The sequence below is a fragment of the Accipiter gentilis genome, chromosome 17 (genome assembly GCF_929443795.1).
Source record: "Accipiter gentilis chromosome 17, bAccGen1.1, whole genome shotgun sequence".
NCBI lineage: Eukaryota > Metazoa > Chordata > Aves > Accipitriformes > Accipitridae > Astur > Astur gentilis.
This window is the reverse complement of record NC_064896.1, coordinates 24140101-24162402: the sequence shown is the minus strand read 5'-3', so window position 1 is coordinate 24162402 and position 22302 is coordinate 24140101. Positions and strand designations below refer to the sequence as shown.

General features: G+C 37.3%; 1 protein-coding gene across 1 annotated transcript in view; it reads left to right on the top strand.

Annotated features, from left to right (window-relative positions):
* The window catches only part of ANO3 (anoctamin 3), a 147478-nt gene that overhangs the window by 29520 nt on the left and 95656 nt on the right, over window positions 1-22302 (top strand). Inside the window, exon 2 of the mRNA XM_049820662.1 lies at window positions 21629-21841. Coding sequence (XP_049676619.1) covers window positions 21629-21841 — 213 coding nt within the window. The remainder of the gene's footprint in view (window positions 1-21628; window positions 21842-22302) is intronic.

The window sequence follows — 22302 nt, the reverse complement described above, 5'->3', positions numbered from 1 at the left end:
GATAATGCTGCAGAGATCATGGCTATTTTCTGTATGCTGGATGTGAGAGAGTGTGGCTGTTCCTTGCGAACATATGGGCAAGCTTCCGTATTTCTCCACTGCCTCATAGTATTTTGAAGTCACTGCTGCAGTTCTGCAGCTTTTCCTTCTTTCTTGGAGAGTATAACCAGACAGTGATCTTCACATGGGCCTCAGGTTAAAGATCAGACTACTACCTTACGTGGCATGTTTAAAATGATAACAGAAGAGCTGTAGAATTCGAAACTATGAGTGAAAGTGGTAAGCTCTTGTTTGCAGTTGGTTTCTTTCAAGTATTGAGACCTTGACAGGATGCCTAAGCTGTCTGCCTATTTGTATCCCTTGCAACATGCACAGCAAATTCACCACAGCGCCTGATGCAGAGCTCAGGATTGTCTGGCTGGTGCTCTGGTCTCCTGACTTGTCAACAGAAATCCAGCTTATGTTATCGAGTCAGTGTCATAAATGACCGTCAAAAGAGGGATAGTGTCAATAGTTTTTTAATGATTTCACCCCCCTGCCCCAATACAGTACAAAGGGTTTTCTGACTGGTTTAAGAGGAGCTTTTTAAAACAAATTTAAAAGAGGGCTGAGACTTATGCCAGATTCAAAACACTAGGACAGCAATGTGTACATATTGTATAAGACATGAAATGTAGGTTGCAGTCATTCAAATACATTTATTTGAAAATTCTCATTCCAATCTAGATGATGTTTAATGAAATGTTGAAGTACTGTATCCCTTAACCAGATAAAATTAATAGCAATCATTTATAATACCTCATTACACATCTCATCCATGACATATTTTATCCAATTTCTTGCAAAAACAATGTACCAGCAAAGTAGGAAGTGTCGATGATTTAGTACTGAGCACCCTGTAATACTGCATCTGAAACAGATGTATGTTACTTTACTCAGAAGCATGCTTAGCATACAAAGTATTCCCTCCCAGAGATCAGGCAGTAGTCTGTCACTACTTTAAGTCTAAGTACATAAAATAATTACATAGGAGGGCAAGTATAATAATTTGTACAGGTACTAAGGAATCTGAACAGAACTGCTTCACTCTAAGCTATAGGAAAATGCAAGAGGAGAATGAGTTACATAATAGCGGCTAGAAGTCAAGAGTAAAAGAAAAGTCTCCTCCGGGGTGATATTAACGTTTACAAGAGTAAGAACAGACTTTAAAGATAGTCTGGCGGAGTGCCAAACACCAGCTCCCATTGTCTTTCTCAAAAACATGGGCCCTGACCTGTCTTCCAAACAAGAGAACTTGAAAAGTGCATGCATAATTGATTTTAAAAGCCATCCAGAATATATTCCCTTTCCATGTGGAAATGGAGATGTCGGAGAGTAAATGAGACAAAAGGATATATCCAGCCTTTCAAATTTAACACAGGCATTTCTCCTTTCCAAGAATTCCTCTGGGCATACTCTTCCTCCTCATATCACCTCAGCAATAATAAAATAAAAATAGTAGCACTGGAACGCACTGAACCTGGAAATTCATTAATGATAAGAAATGTTTGCTTAAACAACTCCACGTTTGCCTCACTCCTGATTGTGTGTTCTCCTGATGAACACCCCGTTATAATGTAGTCTTCGCCCTCCGTGCTAATATCTAAAGACAGATATATATGCTGAGACTTCCTCAGGTTTTGAATTACTTTTCCCAGTCCTTCTCTGACTGCGCAGTAAAGTATCAATGCTATTGTGCCTTCAGCATGTGTTTGACCGAGCAGAGCGATGGTGGTACTGGACTGCCAATATAACCATTATCTGGCACTTTACTTGACTTGCAGAAATTCTCAGAAAATGAGCAGAAGTCAAACTGAAAGTTCATTGTTTTCTGGAGCATGTAGATATTCAGTTTTGTAAAAAAATTATTTGGAATCTATCTCGATGGTCCACAATGTTGATTAAGTAGTCTTAAGTGGTCCAGATGAATACAGCCAATTTATAATAAGAGATCTTGGTTTTCTGTCTCTACTCAGATTTTGCTGGAATAGCTTGCCTCTGTGTGACAACTTTTTTTTTTTTTTTTTTTTTTTTTGTTAATGCTACATTCTAATGTTATCTTTAGTACTATAGGTCTCAATATTTCTCTCCTTTCACCATCTTGAAAGCTCTGGTACATGTAGAAGTCATGCTCAATGGGCACATGAATTTTGCACATGTAAGTATTTTTCAGAAGACATTTATTGTCTCAATCTGTGCCATCAACTGATTCACAGTGAAAGGGAACAGGAATGCGTCTGAGGGTGACGGCTTATGGACAGTCTTGCTTTGGGAGGGTAACAGTGACTGCTGGAGGTTAAAACCTCAGGAGAGTCAAAAACAGGAGCATATTTGCGTTGTTATGGCTGCTTCATTACACAGCCAAGTGGTTTTGCTGGGGCAGACAATGAAGGTGGGCTAGACAGCAAACACTGGGTTTTGGACTAAACTGGTTTAGTGCTGCTGTGCTTCAGTTTTTGTAGTGGGGTAAGTAGCCCTCAACAGAGAGGCAGGACAGAAAGGTGGGAGTAGAGGCTTTTGATAGTGATGCAGCTCGTTTCCCTTCAGTTTGGAAAGGTGCGCTTATGTATTAAACTATTAGATCTTCTCAGTGCAGGGTGAATTAAGCTTTACATGTACCAATAATCATCCATTTCTAAAATTGCTTTTAATGCAATTAGAAAGGACAACAGAAGTAATAACAATCATGGGGAGATGAAGAGCAAAAAGCCCCAGCAGTTTCCTCTGGGGGTTTTTTTTGGTTTGGGTTTTTTTTTTTCAGATGTGAACCACGTTGCTAGGCGTATGCTCTAGTCATCTTTAACAGGTTTTACCTCTAAATATTTTATAAAGGACATTGCAGATTGCCTTCCTCCTGCACGGCACTTAGATTCTAAATTATCTTATGATAAATGGCTTATTGTGTATCTAGGCTTGAAGATTACTAATTCCAATCAGAACTAAATCCAAACATCATCTGTTAAGATAACAATCATAATTTCTGAAGGGAAAATTGACAACTTTAAGTATATGTGCCTTAAACAACAAAAAAGATGTATTATATGAATGTGGGAGTAGGATTGTAGTATTTCACTAGTGTTTATCAACTCAGATTCTGGCTGGTTTTCAGACAATGAGCTAAGCCCTCCTATACACAGAGCAGAACAGTGTAGGATGACTGAAGGTTTAGTCCTTTCTTTGTTGAGGACACAAATAAATTCACAGTGACCTTTAATTTTCCCCAGTAAATACTTCTTAGTGCATGTAGACTTTGAATCAGTTTTTCATACAGGAGGACTGTAATATTTCTCCATTCATCAGAGATTGTCTATCAGTGACAGATGTGCAAGAAACCTAGTTTTTCTGATCCTGAACCCTTATCTTCACTTATCTGCCCACAAGTAACGGGTAATATAATTTCAGCTTGCATGTTCATTTGAAATATTAAGAGTGATTTCAATATGATTCACTGCTTTTGTTCTCCTTTAACAGATTTGAATTGATTTCCTTTAATTGAGTTTACTCTTCATACACTTGAGAAGTTTTTCTTGCATCATCAAATAAATCATGGTGATTCCTGGTCTCAGCTCTATATACATTTTGTCTACTTTTATTATGTGTTCATTATCATAGCAGTATTTAGAGGCATTTTGAAATGCATATGACTATATAAATACATATTAAAAGTCTGCACAAAGAGCTTTGAAGCCATTAGTAGTGTCACTTCTGTAGATAAGTACTTAGGGATTCTTAAATCCAGGGATTATTTGACTGCTTCACATGTTGAGCCACTAAATCCTCATGTGAAATGTAGTATGAAATTTTTGGTGATTATGGATTAGCTTATCACAGAGTTTAGCAGCAAACTCATTTGTCCTCACTGAAAGTAGAAGAGAACTAGTTAAGTTAAGCAAACAGCAAGACTGTCTGATCCTCCGCTGTGGAAGCACACAAGAAAATGAAGAAAGAACAAACCCCTGCAGACGCTTCATTTCTCTCCTGTCTTACAGTTCTTCTGAAAGGTTGGTCCACAGCTTGCTTCTGAAAGAGTTAAAGCCTCTAGCACAGTTTTGGTTGCTGAGATAAAGCCTGCCAGGCTGTGAATCCTAATGGAACTGTTGTAAAAACTAGGCCATCTGCAGGAGTGACTTTGCTTGTATCAAACCCTTAAAAGCACCATGTGAGCACAACTACAGGGATGGGTTCCTCCGGCTTCTCCAGTCTTTTGTATTTCTCCAAATTGTATCGACTAATGTATTTTTTGTAGTTTTGTGTACCAGAGGCTGGAGAAGAACTTTCCCGAGTCATCTGTTGAAGGCACCTTAAAAAATGATATCATGATTTTAGCTTAACGTGCAAGGTAAAGGGAAACAAGAAGATGTGATCTCAGTGTGTTGAACTGAAACCAAGGAGTTCATGGTATTAACTCAGAAACAGCTCTTAAAAGATTATAAAAGTTGATAGGGAAATTACTAGGAACATAAATAGGAAATAGCTGATATTTCTTTATATTGTAATTAATATAATGCTGTGTTAACTCTTATTTATTCAGTTATTCCTGGAATTCCTTTCATATGTCATTGCTATTATTTTTTGTAGACTGTACAGTGCTACTGAGTTCAGAAATGCCAGAACATAAATGGCTTCGGCAGCCTTAATTGCAGATACTGTATAGCACATCCTGTTGGCATTTAATCAGCTCTCTTGCAATTGGCTGCAGAAGAACCCGCAAACTCAGAGGAGCGTGATGCAAACACTCCTGAAGGATGCTGAAATCTGAGCCACTGCCAGCACGCCTAAGCAGCTAAGCCTCAAGCCTCTTAACAAAACTGCAGTATCTCCTGAGTGTGGCTATCATAGCATAGGGCTGAAAGGGTCCGCTTGACATCACTAGGCCATTCCTCCTCATCCACAAGTTAGGATTACTACGTTATTTGTAACAGATTGGTTTTTAACCAAGAATAAAAGGAGTTTTTTAAAAAAAATGTTATTATGCCCTCTATTTTAGGGCTAGCTAACATCTATTAACAAGTTTTTCCTAGTGTGTAACTCAGTTGGTTTTCTTGTGACTTGAGCTCATTACTGTTTTCCATGACTGCTGTGGACAGGGAGATCAGTTGGCTTCCCTCTCAAATACGTACCAGCTTATGTATTTGAAGGTTATTACCATGTATTTCTTCATTCTTCTTGTTGACTGAACACCCCCAGTTTGTTTAATGCTTCTTCGTCGGACAAGTGTGCTAACTCTAATTCCATCCCATATGCTCCTTTTGTAGACCAAGTGATCCATTTTTCCCTTCTAAAACGAAATGCTAAGTATTTCAATATATTTATCATGTCATACTTTTTCGGTGAAAAAAGGCTATTTTATTAACCTTTGTTTAGAGTAGGGGCCAACTGCTTTTGAATCCATGCTATGACAGTTTTGCATAGTCTCTGAAATCAGAATTCCGTATAAAATATAATCAAAAGCCTTACTAAATTGAGATAGAGGATATATAATATGCTTCTGTCTATCTGTGAGGCCTGTTATTCTATTTTAGAAAGAAATAGGGGTAGTGTAATCAGATTTGTCCCTGGGAAATACATACTGGTATCTGCTTGTCTTTCTGTGTTCCTTCTAGTCGGCAGCATGCAACCAGTCGTCTACAGATCCCAGCCATCTGAAGAGGTTATGACAAATAATTAATGTAAACATGCCATCTCTCAGAGAATTATATTCTCTTTGTGACTGGTGCTTGTATTCACGGTGTTTGTGATATTTCCAGGGTATTTTAATTAGGATTCCTTTTTCACTCCGTTTCATATGAATGCAATCGTATGCCTTTTTCACCCTGCATTCTCCCTGGGTGCCAGCAGCGTGCTTTCAGCTCCTTCCCGCAGAGTTTCCCAGCGCACGTATCGATAAAGCTGGACAAAAGGGCTACCGCATGCCTGAATTAGTAGTGTGCAAGTTTAAAAATGTGGAGAGTGGAGTGGATGAAGCACATGGCTTTGGAACAAATTATCTAACATATACTAGAGATTTTTTTGAGTTTATACTTTGACCAAATGTGGGTGTATTTTTCTGCACATTTAAAAAGCAAGGCTTTTGCAAATTCATATGCCCCATTCTAAAACATGTGGGCAAGATAGCTCTTCAGTGAAAATGTCAGAATTCTTTTTAGCATTAGCAAATATATTTTTTTCCCAATGTTTTTGAAACAGCTAAAGCACTTTTTTTTTTTTTTTTTTAATTGAAACTGGCAAACATTTTAAAAAAGCCTTGGGGCACATGCCTGCTGTCAAAATGGATGGAGTTAGTCAAAATTTTATGAAACTTAAAAATGGAAATTCTTGGCTGTTAAACTATAGGAGGTTTTAGGCATCAATTTATTTTTTATTGGTGTATTTTGTAATTCACCTCTGGTGTTGGAATATTTTGGAGAAATATACAGATATACATACCATTACTGCTATTTACTGCAAGTTATGAGAGGAACAACTACATAGCAGTGCAAGGAAGATGAGAAGATATATATTAGAAGTGATGTTCTCCCTTCTGTGGTACTCAGTAGCACAGCTCTTACCCAGAATTGTCAGTGCTTTCTGCAAGACAGGGCAGAGATGCAAGTGGTGTGAGATCATCTAAACACTTTGTAACCTTCAAGTTCCACTTGCTGTTACAGTAAAGCTTAGGTTTCTTGGAGGGACCTGTAAGGTCCTACTTAGCAAACAATATCAATCTTATTTTCAGTATATGAGTAATGCATTTAAAATCTGGTTGCATTTTGTTGCCTGCTGATGATGTTGGTGACCATCTTTTGATTTATGTAACTAGTTTCTGACCCTGAAGTCTTGACTAAGGAAAGCGCTTGCACCGTAACTACACGCATGATTGTACAGCAAAGAGTATACACTTACTTAGTTCCTACAATTTCAGAATGTTTATAACTGAGTAACGATGTGCTTAAATCGCATGGCTGAGCTCTTTGCAGGATTGTGTTCTGTGAGCAGCGTTCCTGCCATGGTGGCCAGGTTCCTGGACGTGTGAGGAGAGACGGGTAAGGTACAGCACCTTCTCCCTGGTGATTAGTTATTAGTTCAGTGCTCCCTACAGAAAACACATAGACCCTTTCATTTGCCTACACAGTATAGATGACAAATCAGTGAAAAGCTGCTGGTTGAGTTCCTTATCTTCCTTATTAAAAAAAAGTGATTTAGAAAAGTGACAGGGTAATGAATATAAAAGAGCGGAAAAGTGTGAAGCCTCTTTATTGTATTAGTATAATGTTTAAATAACAGATTTTAGTTTCAATGTCTTTGAAAATAACTTGTTATGTCCTTGGTCATGCTCACTAGGTTAGGCTTTTGTTCAAGAACACCTACATGTGTTACCGTCTCGTAGAAATATTTAAACAGTGTGTTTTTTTGGAACTTGATTTGATTTGTAATTAGATTTAATTGAATCTTAGTAATTCTGTTGCCATAGTATGACCACAGGGGCTAAATTGGAAGCAGTAAATGTGTATGGTTTTTTTTTTTTTTTTTTAACTGTAACAAAGATCTGTTGTACTGTAGATATTTATACAATTTCATTGACAGGCACCTATGCTGCAGTAAGCAATCTAGAAAATAAAGAGTGTGTATGTTCTTTCACTACCCTTTGCAAAAATTAAAATTCCCATGATTTTTTTCTTACAATAAGAAATAATTTAGCCTTTCTCCTATTTTCTGACAGAAGAAAAGGGTCAGTAGAAAGAGAAGTTGAAATAGTAATAACCAGTTTATAACAGCGGTAATAGCTATAGGTTAAGTTTAGAATTATTTCTGGAATTAGAAACAGAATTTAAAAAAAGGATGAAGAAAGAATTAAAAGGGTGAGGGTTTGAAGATTTGGCAGGAAAAAGTGACTAATTACGCGATTGTACAGTACCGCTTCCATCAAACCTATGAACTTTGGAATTGGTTATTTATGTTCTCTTTTAACTTGTATTTATACTCTGTGTTACACTTTTTCAGTAAGATGTTGCCATGCTGGCTTGGAGATTTTTTTCAGTCATGGATTTATTCTTTTCTGTGGTTTTGGCTTTTTTTGGTTTTATGTGTTTTGGTGTTTGTGGTTGGTGTTGGTTGGTGGGTTTGGTTTTTTGAACCTGACTGAATTTTTTTGATGAGGACTTCCACTTGGAATGGAGTGGCTGCCTTGGAGAAGGAAGAAAGGTAGATAAAGCTCTTCAAATTATTTCCTAGGTAGTTTATCTTACTGTTGCTAACTTTTTTTTTTCCCCCCCAACTACCTCAATCTAAACAGCATATTAATGCTATTAGATGTTTTCTTCTGACTATTTCATCTTAGTTTGTTTACTTTGATACTGCTCTTTAGGTTGTATGTTTATTTTGGACCATTTCATGCCTCTTTAATGAGAGACCTACATGCATGGAAGTGAGAATGCTTTTTTTCACGTTAATTACAGCGATTATGATATAGTACTATCTTATACCAAATTTCATGTTTCCTTCAGTAAACGTTTATATGTGTTTTACTACTTTCAACCATTGAGGTTGCAGTTATACTTGCATTTAAAAAAGATAGTTTATTTTACACTGCAGTGCTTTATCCTCTGTGGTATTCTGTAACCTGCCTGGTCACAAGAAATGCTACCGTGCTTAGCTTTGAAAGTGCCTTTTACAGGACTCCGCTTTCTGCTAAAGGACCGTCCATTCTGCACAGTGCACAAAAGTCTATCTTTAGCAATATACAGTGCTTTTAACTTCTACTATATTGTCCGTCCATGCAAAACTGTCAATTACTGTCTGCTTTGATCTCTCTTCATCTTAATATTTTTGAAAAATGTAAAATGTTCACAGAGTTTTGTTTTTTTTTTTCCACAAAAAAAATGGTAAATTTGATTATTTTTTTTACTCATTTGTTTCCAAAGTTTATAACATTTTATTTTCCACTATCTCTTTTGTTGCACCAATCCATCTGCCAAGTATGTACTAATCCTCCTCAAAAAGGTTTGGGATTTTCTTTGAGAATCCAAGTTTTATGGTTGTTCTCCAGTACACTCGAGTATAATCCATAGCAGAATATTATCCCCAAACAAATCTCTTCTGGCATGAATTCAGTTTTTTACTCAGTTTCATTGCACCACTTTTCCTACGGGAATACTGTAAGCCTCAGTCATTGTCCTGAGCACCTTCCGCCTAACTAATTCTCAGCTGAAGTTTTGCAGGCATCAGTTTTTCAATTGAATATAATCAACCTATTGGCAGGTTTCCTTTGACTTGGAATCATAGGACTGAGAGCTTGGCATTTCTTATAAACTGCAGCTAGATCTGTCTCTGTAAATAAAATGTGGGGGCGGGTGGGGGGTGGGGGTGTTTTGCCAGATCTGACTGAAAATATATAGAGCAGTATTGGTTATGACTGAAAATACGATGACCAAAATAAGTGATTTCTGGTTTTGTAAGTTGGTAAATGCCTAAGCACTGTTGAGGGCAAGATCTGAAGAACCACCATGCACCTGATGTATATGTAGTTAACCAGCCATTCCTAATTTTGAATCAGTTTCTCCAACTGAAATACAGGTTGAAGTAATCTGCAGGTTGATTTTTTTGTTGTTGTTGTTGTCCAAGTTTACAGAACTAAATTCCAGATAGATTTGCGCCAAAGTCTGAGGAACATTGTGTTATTACTACTCTACTGACTGAGCAGCTCTTTTTAATGCTGATTTGCTCTACATAATGCGTTATCCTTTTTACCAAAGGCAGATCTCGTACAGTTTTTATATATTGTTCCGTGAAGATATATGCAGAAAGCTGAGGAAAACCAGAACTTTGTAATCATATTCCTATTAACTTTTTAGTTAAGTACACAAAATAACATGGCTTGGTAATATAGTATGCCTTTTGTCTTACCTGAACACCTTTATTGTTGCATCAGTTATAATCTGAATTAGGTCATAGGACCCTACTTCTAATTTGTTCATTTCTAATCTGACCAGCCGTGACAGAATACAGAACATGAATAAAGACATTTCGCAATTCCATCTTTCTCATAAAGGAGCTGGTTGCTATCAGACCTTTTGTCTCTTAAGATGAAAAGGGAATGGAGCCACTTGGATATGCAAGTGAGAGAAAGCACAAATATCTTGAGTTTTATGCCGCCTTGGGCTGCTCACTCCAGTTGTTTGGTCTTTAGTTCGGCTAGCAAATAAATATTATAACCTGGCTGAAACCCCTTGATGCCTATTCATTTTATGCTTGGTACGTTTAAGACCTATCTTGCTCTATTAAAAGGCAATAATGCACTTTCTACCTTTTCTGTAACCTCATTACGTTGTTGCTAAATCAAGTCAGTCATACCAGTGCCTGTCTCCTGAGGCTGCTGTGAGAAAACGTTTTCTGAAGAATTTTAAGAATGAGGCCTGGGGAATAGGCTACTTTGATGAGGACATAGAGCCTTCCAGAGATTTACTATGTTATTGGGTTTGGGGGAGAAAATAGAGTATTCTGTTGAATTTCTAATGTTTTCTGGCAGATATGTTTGTAACAACTTTGGAGATCTTCCAGACTAGTCAGCAGCCTTCTGAAGCCTTTTAATTCCCGTGTTCAATTAAACACAAAAATATTTTGCTTTATTTGCCTGCATAGTCATGGCATTAGTCAGGCACCAATTTCATTCTGTTAAAATTCAAATTTAAATTGGGTAAGACCAGATATTCATTGAGATAAACTTTATAAAAGGTATTGCAGGAAGCTTTAGAATGAAAATGCTATTTAAAGCTATTTCCTTTTCTTAACTGTGCTTTTAATGGCAAGTAGACCCCCTTGGCAAAAAAAATCTACTCTGCTTGTCTGAGCTGTTCCTTACTTCAAAACTGTTTCTCCCACCTTTGTCAGGAAAGATCAAATGTATTGGCTGTTACCTGCAAATAAGACACATAAAAGTGCTTAAAGTACATCTCACTAACATGGGTGATGTCAGGAAAGTGTATAATCTTGTTTGTAATAGTAATCATGAGACAGTCTCAAAGTTTTGTACAAAATTAACAGTATGCTGTAACGGGTTAAATTTGGCATGTGTCCTGCCTTACTGATGCACTACTAAACCCAACATTTTGTATTTAACTTGAATACAGGTTTTGTAGACAAAACAAAACAAAAAATCCATTTTTTCTTTCCATTTTGATGTTCTTCAAAATCCATAAACTAAAATATGTTTCATTAAAAGTAATTTCCTTGTGGAGAAGTTGAGAAAATGAACTCTTAAAGCATTCTCAATCAGATATAAAGAAAGAGTAGATTTGGGACCTGTATCAGATAATCAAGAAAATAGGGTGAAGTGGTAAAAGGTGAGGATGTAAAAAGCCTGCTATTTTCAAAAGTTAGCTGAACCATATTGCTTCCAAAGTAGCTTATGTGGTTATACTTAGGTGGGAATGCTAACAGTTTTTATGTGTATACGTGGCAATCCGTACTATACAGGGGCCTAAAAGGCTTTGAGTAAGAGCTCTTGGGGTTGACAGATGGTTGTCTGTAATAGAAACCTTCACTTTTTCCTAATTCTGTGAGCGTAAGGTATAACAGGACTGCTTAGAGATTTCGTGAGATAAATATCTTTATTTCCCCCCAAAACCTCAAAAAAGATTCCTAATCCTGTTTCAATACAGCAACCCTTAATTCTTGGCATCTTATTGGCTTCTTCCGTAAAAGTTGCAATTTGGGACGACTCTTCTACATTTTGTAGATACGTACTTTCAAATCACAAACGAAAATGTCTTTATACTTCCCTTTTTTATTTTATTTCTGTCATCCTGTGAGTTCATTATGTAATTTTTATCAAGGTAAAGCTGTTTAAAGGAACAGACCTCATTTTAATTTTACAGCTGATCATTACAAGAATTATCCTGCTAGGTGCCACGTGGGAGCAAGGCCAACCTCCTGCTATATTTAGAAGGAGAGGTTTGTGCAGCTTGCAAGCAATTCTCTAATTCCGGCAGTTGAATTTCCTGCTGCTTCCACAAGGAAATAGGTCTTTGCTTCACTGGCATGAGTGCAAGAGGTATATAATGGAAGGAACGTAATTTCTCATTCTCTGCGAAAGCGCTGTAGTAGGTCTGTGCTTGGGGTTTTGTTTGGTTGTTGTTTACTCTCCATTTGGCATACTTATGAGACAAACAAGGCCACGACTGTTCGCAAAGAGTTTACAATCAAAGTTGCAGAAACGGGGAATCCTGTTTGCAAACATAACTTAAATGAGAGGAATGTGTTCAATGTTCTTTAAATCCTTTGGTTTTGTTGCACTGTTGGTTTGTTTCTCCTGGCACAAAGGGAAAATGCCTAGGTGAAGGTGATGTCACTAAGGAGTAAAGAGAGTTCCGTATTAATGGGCATATCGCATGCCAACCCAAACACGAATATATAACTTAAGAATATTAATCCCGTTATTCATGAGTTTTCTAGTGGAGTCCTCTAGGGATCATTTTGAACCCTAGCTGGTATTCTTAGTAGTGGCCCAGAAGTATTTTTAAAATCATCACCGCATGAGCGTGTAGAGGCTGTGAGGACTGAATCTCTTCCTAAATTGAGTGCTGGCCAGCGGTAAACATTTCAGTAGAGAAGTTGGAGACTTTTCCTGGGAAACAGTGTCTCAGGGATTTCTATTTTTGCAAGGGGCAGCTATTTACAGAAGAAAGTCACTGTCCATGGAAGGCCTATAGCCAAAAGGGCTAATGTGACTTTTAAGCCTTTGTGTTTGCTGTTGTAACAGTGCTATTGGAAAGCTGAGTGCTGCTCTACTGTCAAGAAAAAAGCTGAAATGTTGATAGGGTGACATTAAGCCTTCCTTATAGTGCTATACTGAAGTAGTTCTTTCTAAATAGCTCATCAGAAAATTAATTTTGATTTATTTTTTGAAAAAGAAAAGGTGATCTGGTATCAAAATCTATGGCTATCTAAATAAGGAAAGTAATCGCTTTCTATTTCTTAATCTAATGGACAAAGTAGTATAAAATAAAAAATTAGAAACTGAAGCTTGCACAAAATGTTGATACTATTTACAAGATCTATGGGGAAAAATTCACCATCTCTGGAAACTGTTATACCAGGATTCAGTGTTTTTCAAATAATCACTAGTTGAATTAACGATATGTTTTTTAAAGTCCTGCTATGTGTGTTTTCTTGGAGAACTTTCAGGTAACCCCACCAATTCCTTTCCCTTTCGTTAGCTATGTTTCTGGATTGACGGTTATTTCTCACATGTCTAACTTGAGAGAAAAAAAAAAGCTACCACAAGTCTAGGCATTTAGAATTTACTTAATTGTTTATGTTCCTCTTCACAATGTTTACAACTGCAAAATGTTGAAGTAAAATCATGGTATTTAATGGAAGCAGTCGTTAAAGGCATGATTAATGATATCATTAAACCTCATATTATTTCATAAACACCTTCATAAATCAATGTTATTTCCGTAGTGGGGTGAAGTTTAAAAATATCACAATGACTTACTGTCATTCAGGATGTATTTATTGGCTAGCCTAGGAGTTATACTCACCCAAGTGGCTACATTTGAAACATTTAATGGGAATAATGTTGGTCTCAATCTCTGGCTGGACTTGATGATCCTAAAGGTCTTTTCCAACTGAAATTATTCTATGATTCTGCAATTCTCTGTTGACCTGTTTGCTTCATAATGGAAAAGGCAATGGAGGTGATCTGAAAAAAGACCTTTAGAAAATTGGGATTCATAAGCTTTCATGATATACTGATAGTATTGAGGAGAAATATGGTTCATCCTTGAAGGCTATTTTGTCCTATGTCTAGTGTGTGTCATCCTTTTTTTTTTTTTTTTTTTTTTTCCTTCGCAAGAAAAGGATTGGTTAATTTTCTCCAGTTTTGATGAGGCTTTTTAGTGTGTTTGTTAATATAATAAGAATACTTGATGCTGGGTATTTTGTGGTTGTTGTGGTTTTTTTTTTTCTTTAAGAATATAAAACAAATTCAGAGGTTATCCAGTTTGCTTCTACCTTTTATATAAAAAAGGAAAGTATGGGTAAATTCCTGACTTACTCAAATATTGGTCTAATATATGAAACTGAATACCCTTTGTATTTGTTGATATATTAGTAATAGATTAGAAAACTTCTGCTGTTACTGAAATAATGTATTATTTCTCTGTTACTAAGTATCTCTTGGTCATGGTTTCTCAGAACTTATTAGAGTAATTATCCTACATAAAGTTTTCTTTTGTAGATTGCAGCTGCCAATCAGAGTAAGCTCATTCTTTAGCAGTAAGTACCTGTTACATCCATTGAGTATTGAAAACTAAATGCTCTTCAAAATTGAGCTGTTTTATACTTGATACTGTAGAAATATGTTTTCACATTAAACGTAAATGTCATGAAAACCATTGCAAGCTTTTCTTCATATTTTATGTGATTAAAGATTCTAATTATGATGATGCCGTTGACAGAAACATTTGAGATTTGTCAGGTTCTCAGTCTGTTTTAATGTCTTTTGTGAATGACATTTCATTTTAATTAGTGATGTACGGTATGTGAAGCCACAGGCTTTACAGAACTTTTTTTTACAATTAAGAAGGTATTTTTATGAAGCAAACTCATGATGATGTGAGTAGTTGGTAAGACCTGCGTGTTGTTGATATTGATTGTGGACATGATTATATAGCATAACTCTATAAAGGTGATGCTATTGATCTGACTTGTATAGTAGCTACTCCTGTTTTATGCTAAGGCTTGTGCTGGATTAAATGGTCAGTAGTTACTGGGCTGTTCTTTTTGAAATTAGCACTGGTCGAGCCTTGCTAAGGGTGCTTCCAGCATTGGGTTAACAAAGCATACTTTTCCTCATCTAAAATTAGGAGCAAATGAAATGCATTTTTTTTTTCTCTTAATGATAAAGAAATCAAAACCAGTACCTGTATTTCACAGAATGAGGCATACGAGAATTCTTCCTGTATGTTTCTAATGGCCAAAACCTGGAGGCATCTAAGAGCTGGCTTCATTTAGAGTCTTTCTAGATTGGCATGATGTTAAGCATGCATTAAATTGTGCATACTGATTTAATGATAAGAAAAGCTCATCATACTCTAGCTCCATCTTTCCTGCCTGCTCTGCCAGGAACCTATGAGATCGTGTAGTACAGCTGGCTGTTCTGGCTTTGAGCCATGTAGGGATTTGCCTACATAACAGGAATCCCCGTCTTCCTCTCGGAAGGAACACTTTCCGAGGCAGAAGTGCTAAAATAAAAGGCAGGATCTGATTAAACCATAAACTTTAACCACCTTTTTCTCCAATGTGAGAAATTTCTATACTTATGGCATACTCACTTCCACACTCATGCTAAGTGCCAGAGGAATATTTTCTAGGGAAAGAGCCAATAAATGCAGTTCAAGTAGAAAAAAAACAAGTTTATTCTTTTTTTGCTAAGTGTTTGTATGTCTTTTATTGCAGATCCAAATATCCCCGAACAAGCAAGGTCTGTGTAGGAAAGTTCTAGTTGGAAAGGTACAGATTCTAGAAAACACCCCTATGGGGAAGAGAGGAAGGAATAAAAGTAATTTCAGTAAACAATTTAGTGACCCAGTTGATGATGTCAACCACAAGCTGTTTGCGCGCCAGAGCTGGGTAAGCATTGGCATGCAACTGCGAATGCCACCAAAACTAGCATATCACAGAACTGGACTCTTGACACACTAGCAGAGAATGAATTAACTTGTTAAATTTGAATCATGAGGGTAGATCATACTATTAGCGTAACAGCAAATGTGCTCTGAGGTTACTTTGCTGTGACTCACTCTTTCCAAGCAGAAGCAGCATGGTATTAAGGAATCTGCTTGAAATGACACAGAGGAATATGCAGTGAGAGAGAGCAAAAGGGAGTAATTTTCTTTTAAATTGAGGCAGTTCCTCATGAAAGAATTATACTCTTTTTTTGTATGTATCACTTAAATTGTTGTTAAAATTGAATGACAGTGTGTGTTATTTGCATTACCGTAAATTTCTGTGGTAATAAAGTGATTCATCTTGCTACACGGAGTGACTCCAATACAGATGCAAGCAACAGTCTTTTTTGTCAACAGTAATAATTATGCTGTAGGGTCCATAATTACTGACAGTGTATCACTGCTTAAGAAATTGATCATTAAAGCCATCCAGAACAATTGCAAAATACATCATTTTATATATTATTCTGTATTACCCATTGCTATGTCTAACTACTGTAGACTTTTGGTCTTATAAACACGTCCGTTCAGGAAGATCTACAAAGAATACTTCTTGGAAACCTTGCAAGTAGCGTAGTGGACATAACGTAGCATTGCTCTGTTCTGAACACGGCATCGTGGGTGCTACAGCCCAGTGCCACTGCCTGCTCTGCTGGCCCAGAGTATCCGTTTCAGAATCATTAAGAAGCGGAGTCCTTTCTGCTCATACCTATTTAAAGACCTATTGCACCTTCTGAGGCGGCAGCAGCTTACCTCCATCTACCTTAACCTCCTATTAAATTAATACTTAATCTGTCTGACCAAGAACAATCATGCTCTGTTGCAGATCTGGAAGAACTGTCCTCGTTGGACTAATGAAGTTCTGCATTTCTTGATAGAGCAACACTTACACTGAAGTGTAAAGCGTGTTCTGGGAGCTTGGGGAAGTTTTTAAATGAAAGGCCCTTTTAAACTTTAGCTGTTATAGTTTAATATCAGGAGTATCCTGCTAATCAAAGGCCCTTCTTTATGGACTCTTATGTTGAGATTTAGGTAAGAGAGAGCTTTGCTGAGTGTGACATTCTTCTTCGATTTTGATGGGGAAAATTCCTTGGAAGTTCGTGGCTCTCCAGGCAGCAGAAACGTTTAGATTACTTGTTTGTTTCTAGCACAGTCAGGGAGAGTTAATTTATATCACTAAGAGACTAAGATTTGTAAGAACATGCTGCAGAGTAAATTGTGCTGTCAAGCAGAGAAATAGTGTAGAAAACCAGACTCCCTGTGCTAATCTTCTGAGGATCTTTGACAGTGTGTACAGCAATCACAGAAGATCTGCTGATCCTGTACAGACAGGAGGCTTTAGCACTCTTCATAGCAAACTCCATGTATTTAATTTTCCTTGGCATTGAAACCATAGATATTTTGTGGCGGGTTTTTTTTCCCCTCCACCTTACATTTCTGGTAGAGTTCAATATTAATGTATAGTTCTTCAATTACGTGAACTATGTTTTTTTTCTTCTGTGGTGTGTTTCCATATAGTTCACTTTGACAGGAAAGGCAGCAGTCTCTCAGAGGTCACGTTGGATTGTTCTTGGTGGAACAACTTGAGGCGTTTAACCAAGAGAGTAGCAAAAATTTCTGGCGTTAACTTCCGAATGTATCTACAGGGTCTGGCCGGGATGGAGATAGTTTTCTTCATAGCAGCCTGTACGGTGCTGGTTTTTGGATCTGCGACTATAAGTGTTGCTAACACCCCAGCGTTTTGGTTATTGCAGCATCACGGCCTTCTCTTTTATCCCTGCTCTGCTTCGCTGCCAGCAGGCTGGGGGTGGGCAAGAGGCTGGCGGGGACACAGCTGGGACAGCCGACCCCAGCTGACCAGAAGGATATCCCATGCCGTAGAGCATTGCACTCAGCAGTAAAATCTGAGGGGCAGAGAGGTTGTCATTGCCCAGAGACTGGCTGGGTGCTGGTCTGCTCGTGGGAGGTGGTGGGTGATTGCCACTGCATCGTCGTTTTTTGGGTTTGGGTTTTTTTCCCCCTTCTTTCCTTCACTTGTTAAACTATCTTTACCTCAGCCAGTGAGTTTTTCTCACTCTTGTGCTTCCCGTTCTCTCTCCCCGTCCCGCCGTGGAGGGTCAGCACGCGGCTGCTGTGATGCTTAGCTGGTGGCCGGGGTCAACCCACCCCAATGTACAATGCATTTGTCTTTGAAAATGCGTTTCTAATTTTGTAAACAGTTTAAAGCTTCATAAAAAATTAAGAATTCCTGTGAATCATGCAAGTAGCTACTGAATTAGGGCAGTATGAGACCTTGGCAAATACGTACAAATACGTTTGCTTTTTTGTAGTTTTATTTTTAAGTTGCCACAAGCAATTGCCCAGTGGCAAAGACCGACTTGCAGAGCTGTCTCTTGTCCTTTGTGAGTTCCTTCTGCTCTACCTGTGGCCTGGCTGCTTGCTCCCTGCTTTACACCGTGGTTCCTAGTCTGCACAAACTGCGTGTCCCCTGATGTGATGTGGCTCTCTTGCTCCCCAGCTTTCATGCACGCTCCATTAATTAGCTGCCTCGTGGGATGGCTCCGTGCTCCAGCATGCTCTTTCTGCCTGACCTGCCGGTGCCTGGGGTACAGTGTGACTGTAAGCAAAAGCAGGAGAAACAAACCCTGTCCATCATGGAGCCGAATACAGTAGATTAGCTCTTTAATAGACTTAGATTTCGCTCAGTGTTTTACTCAATTACTCAATTTTTACAAGGGCGGTGTGCATCGAGGCCCTAGATCAACTCAGAAGGTATATTAATATTGAGTTTCTCTTCCATGTAAACTGAGGAAAGCTACTTAATTTCCTTGTATCTCAGGAACAACTGTAAGAGTTGGGCTTTTTCCGAATCATTGCCCAACTATTTTGTTCTAGCTGACTTTGAAATGTGGAGGGTTTTGCCACCATGTGCTGCTGCAATATTTTTTCACAAAGGTTACCTAATAGGAAAAAGGATTAAGAGCATTACTATAATTCCGTAATGGTGAAGGGGAAATGAATTTTGTAGCTTTGAATGGAAAGTGTAAATATTTTACAGAATGGAATGCTCTTAGGATCTGTATTTTGGCTGCTTTTTTTTTTTTTTTTTTTTTTTTTTTTTTTTTTTTTTTTAAACTAAATTCACACCTTATAGTGTAGAATAGCCTTTCAGGAGTAGATTTACTTTAAGTTTTTGTAGTGCCTGTAAGCGTCCTTTGTGCCAAGTACCAGAATACAGTATGAGGCATACTTATTGCAGTCACAGTTGTAAATTCATATTGTCATTCTATAGTCATTATCAAATACTTATTTATGATCTGCCAAACATGAACATTTAGAAATATATCTAATTGTAATTACTGAAGTGGAATAATGAGCATGTTTATGGATAATGTTAGCTGTATATGGCCTTGTTTTTGCAAATATTTGGCAGATGCAAATTTTGGTTGTCTGACAAATTCCTGAAATTCTGGGAAGAAATATTAAATGGGCATTAAATGGGATAAATATTGGTAAAATTATCATCTTGAAGGGATAGCTGTATTTTTTTGATTGTAAATAATTATCACACTCAGAGACAGCCAGTCATACAGTCAAAATGTGCTAAAATAGTACATACCGCCTTGAAAACTGAATTGTTAACCAGTGTAGCAGGTCAGGTTATTTAATTGTTTAAAAGTCTTATACTACGTTTTTAGCAAGAATGTCATAAAATAGATTCAGTATTATAACTGCTAAGTAATTTTTCACAGTCAGAGTTTCTAATTTCAGTGAAAAAAAAATTTCGTAAAGCCAATTTTACAGGGTTTGGTTCCTTTTCAAATATTAATAGAGAAGTTGTATTGTGTGTTAATGTAGTAATAAGAAACAGTTAACAGAGTCTGAAGGTCAGCAACAGCTAAACACAGGAGTAAACCCATCATTTTTTCTCAGAAAAATCTGACTTTTGATATTAATTTTAATCTTATTAAAATGTGGAGTTATTTATGGTCGGGCTTAGATGTATTGATATTTCTTAATTGGAATTGGGGACTGAAGACCCGTGTAGCTGATAGCCTTATTATGGTTTTGCCTTAGAAGGCATATGTGAGAACAGTGGGAATACTCAAAATAAATGTGGTTTTATGTATAAAAGTGATGTTTTCCAAGGAAGAAACTTGTCTGCCATAGGGAAAAAGAAATACTAGGCTACCTTTCATTAGCCTTTGATCCAGCAGTGATGGATAGTAGAGTGGTAACAAAACAAAATCTGCTTGTTTTCATCACTTGTTCATTTCACAATAACATTTTCAATATTCATGAATTTCTGCGGGTTTACGTGGGGGTCTCATTTTATATTCCTGTTCTTTTATGAAATACCTTGTATTAAGTGAGTGTGCGGATTTGAGTGCCATTCAATTTTCAGGCCCACCTTTTTGTAGCTTAGTGTAATTAAGGTAATATTAATGAGAACACTTTCATAGTGCTGGGGGTAAAAAGGAAAGAATCATGTTCTCATGGCACACTGTAGCACTTTCTAAATCTTAAACAATAAGGGTGATAATGTCAACAAAGTTGATGATAATTATTTGGTGTGCATTGACGAACAATTCTGCACTGGGACTGTGGCTGGGGCATGCACACTGCAGACTGGGCAGCAGGAGGCTGGGAGTTGCATCCTGGCAAAGAGCCTTTCAAGTAAGAGAGACAGAAAATCAGTTCTTTTTTCCCCTTATTTCTTGTCGCTATTACATCATCAGTTGTACTTTCCTAGACAAATGCACTTTGATTATTTAGTGTTTCCTGGTGAATTTTTAGAAACAGTAGAAATTTTAGAAATTATCATTACATTATTACAATTTAGTGATAATGAGGATCACAGTTAACATAAAGGGAATCTTTGTTTCAGGATTCAAAGAGTTAAAAAGAAGTTCCATACATTCAAATGACAGATAATGTTCTTAATGCCTGATACTGTATGTGTAAGTTTAGGACATGTAGCCAGTCTGTTGTTTGTGGACAGGCAATACAAGCAGTTATTACATTAAGTTTGTTCTGTCACCAACAAGGTGATATAATAGAGACCATGCTAAGTATAAAAGATCTATGAGAGATAATTTGGAAACACAGACTTGTAATGTTAAGATGGGAGAAACTCAGAATAGGGAATGATTTTTGCATCATTTTTAAAATGACACACTGAAAACAGGGATCCCTAAATCACATTTTTCATTTAAATTAACAATCCGATTTTTCAAACATTTTCACTGATACCACACAGTTGGCTGGGGCATGCCTGGATGTAGGTACCTGAACCTAAAGCCAGGCAACACATATGAAAACCCAACACTGGCATGTGTCGCAGAAGAAAAACTAGAAACAGCTAATAGATTCATCAGAACTTGCAAACAGCTGCATTTCAAAGGAGAAGGTTTTCATGAATCCTTCAGGAAGCTTGTGAAGATCTTTTGCTCGTATTCAATTTTTTGTTTGTTTGTTTGCTTGTTTGAGGGGTTTTATTCATTTCTACCACTGAATTAAAATGTTGTTTAGCAATCATAATGTGGATGATGCTAGGTCCTGTCATTTGCTTCTGAATGACTGTATGACATATGTACCACAGAATCATCAGATTTAGAATATTGTGAATTTGAGTTGTGGGATGTTGATGGAAGGATAGCTGGAGAATTCCTGGATTTTGTTCCAACTCCGTATTCTTCTTTGAACTTTGAATATTTTAAACATTTTTGTTTAGTTGGAGAGTTGCTTATTAAGTGGATGAATCACCTTGAGCTTTCATAATTAGCCTTCTGTCTTTGTCATTGCCTAATATAGCAGAGCTTATGTTCTTTTCATTTATTTATTTATTTATTTATTTTTCTTTTTTTTGGCTTTTTCAGGCATGAATACAAGCAAGAGTGAGACAGTGAAAGAGCATCCACTGAAACCCTCTAGAAGATCTATGCCATGCCTAGCCCAGAGCCAAACACATCCTCAGAGCCTGAGCAAGCATTCGTCATTTCTGCAGCCAAATCGTGTGCAGCCACAGCCCCGGCCTCAGCCTCTAAGTGCAGGGACGTCTACAGCTACAGTGGATGTAGTGTCAGAACGAGGTAGGAGGTTTTTCTTTCAGGCTTGTTCCAACACTGGGAGTGGAAGGGGTCTATGGGAACATAATTTGAAGTTTTGTGGTGTCTTAGATACAATTTTTTAGCATCTTTCATTAAATTATAGGGGCATCTGATAAGCTTTGATTTGTTTAGATATCTATGGTTTGTTGGAGAGATGTTTTTGCACAAAACAGCTAGAAGAGCCATGGTACCGAGTTTTTGAGTCAATCTCTATAATGTTTGAAGTGAGGCTTACACTAATTTTTATTTTATTTTTCTGAATTACAAGATTATTTCCTTCTCACTGAAAACAAGAAAAGAAAGTGCTCCTGTATGCTGGGGAAGAGCATGAAGGTTTCTGTAGTTCATCCTAGGAGAGAGGGATTAAAAAAAATACTAGGCTTTTGGCAAGAAATGTCTTTAAGTATGAACATGTAGGAGCAGATGCATTCATTCATGAATAG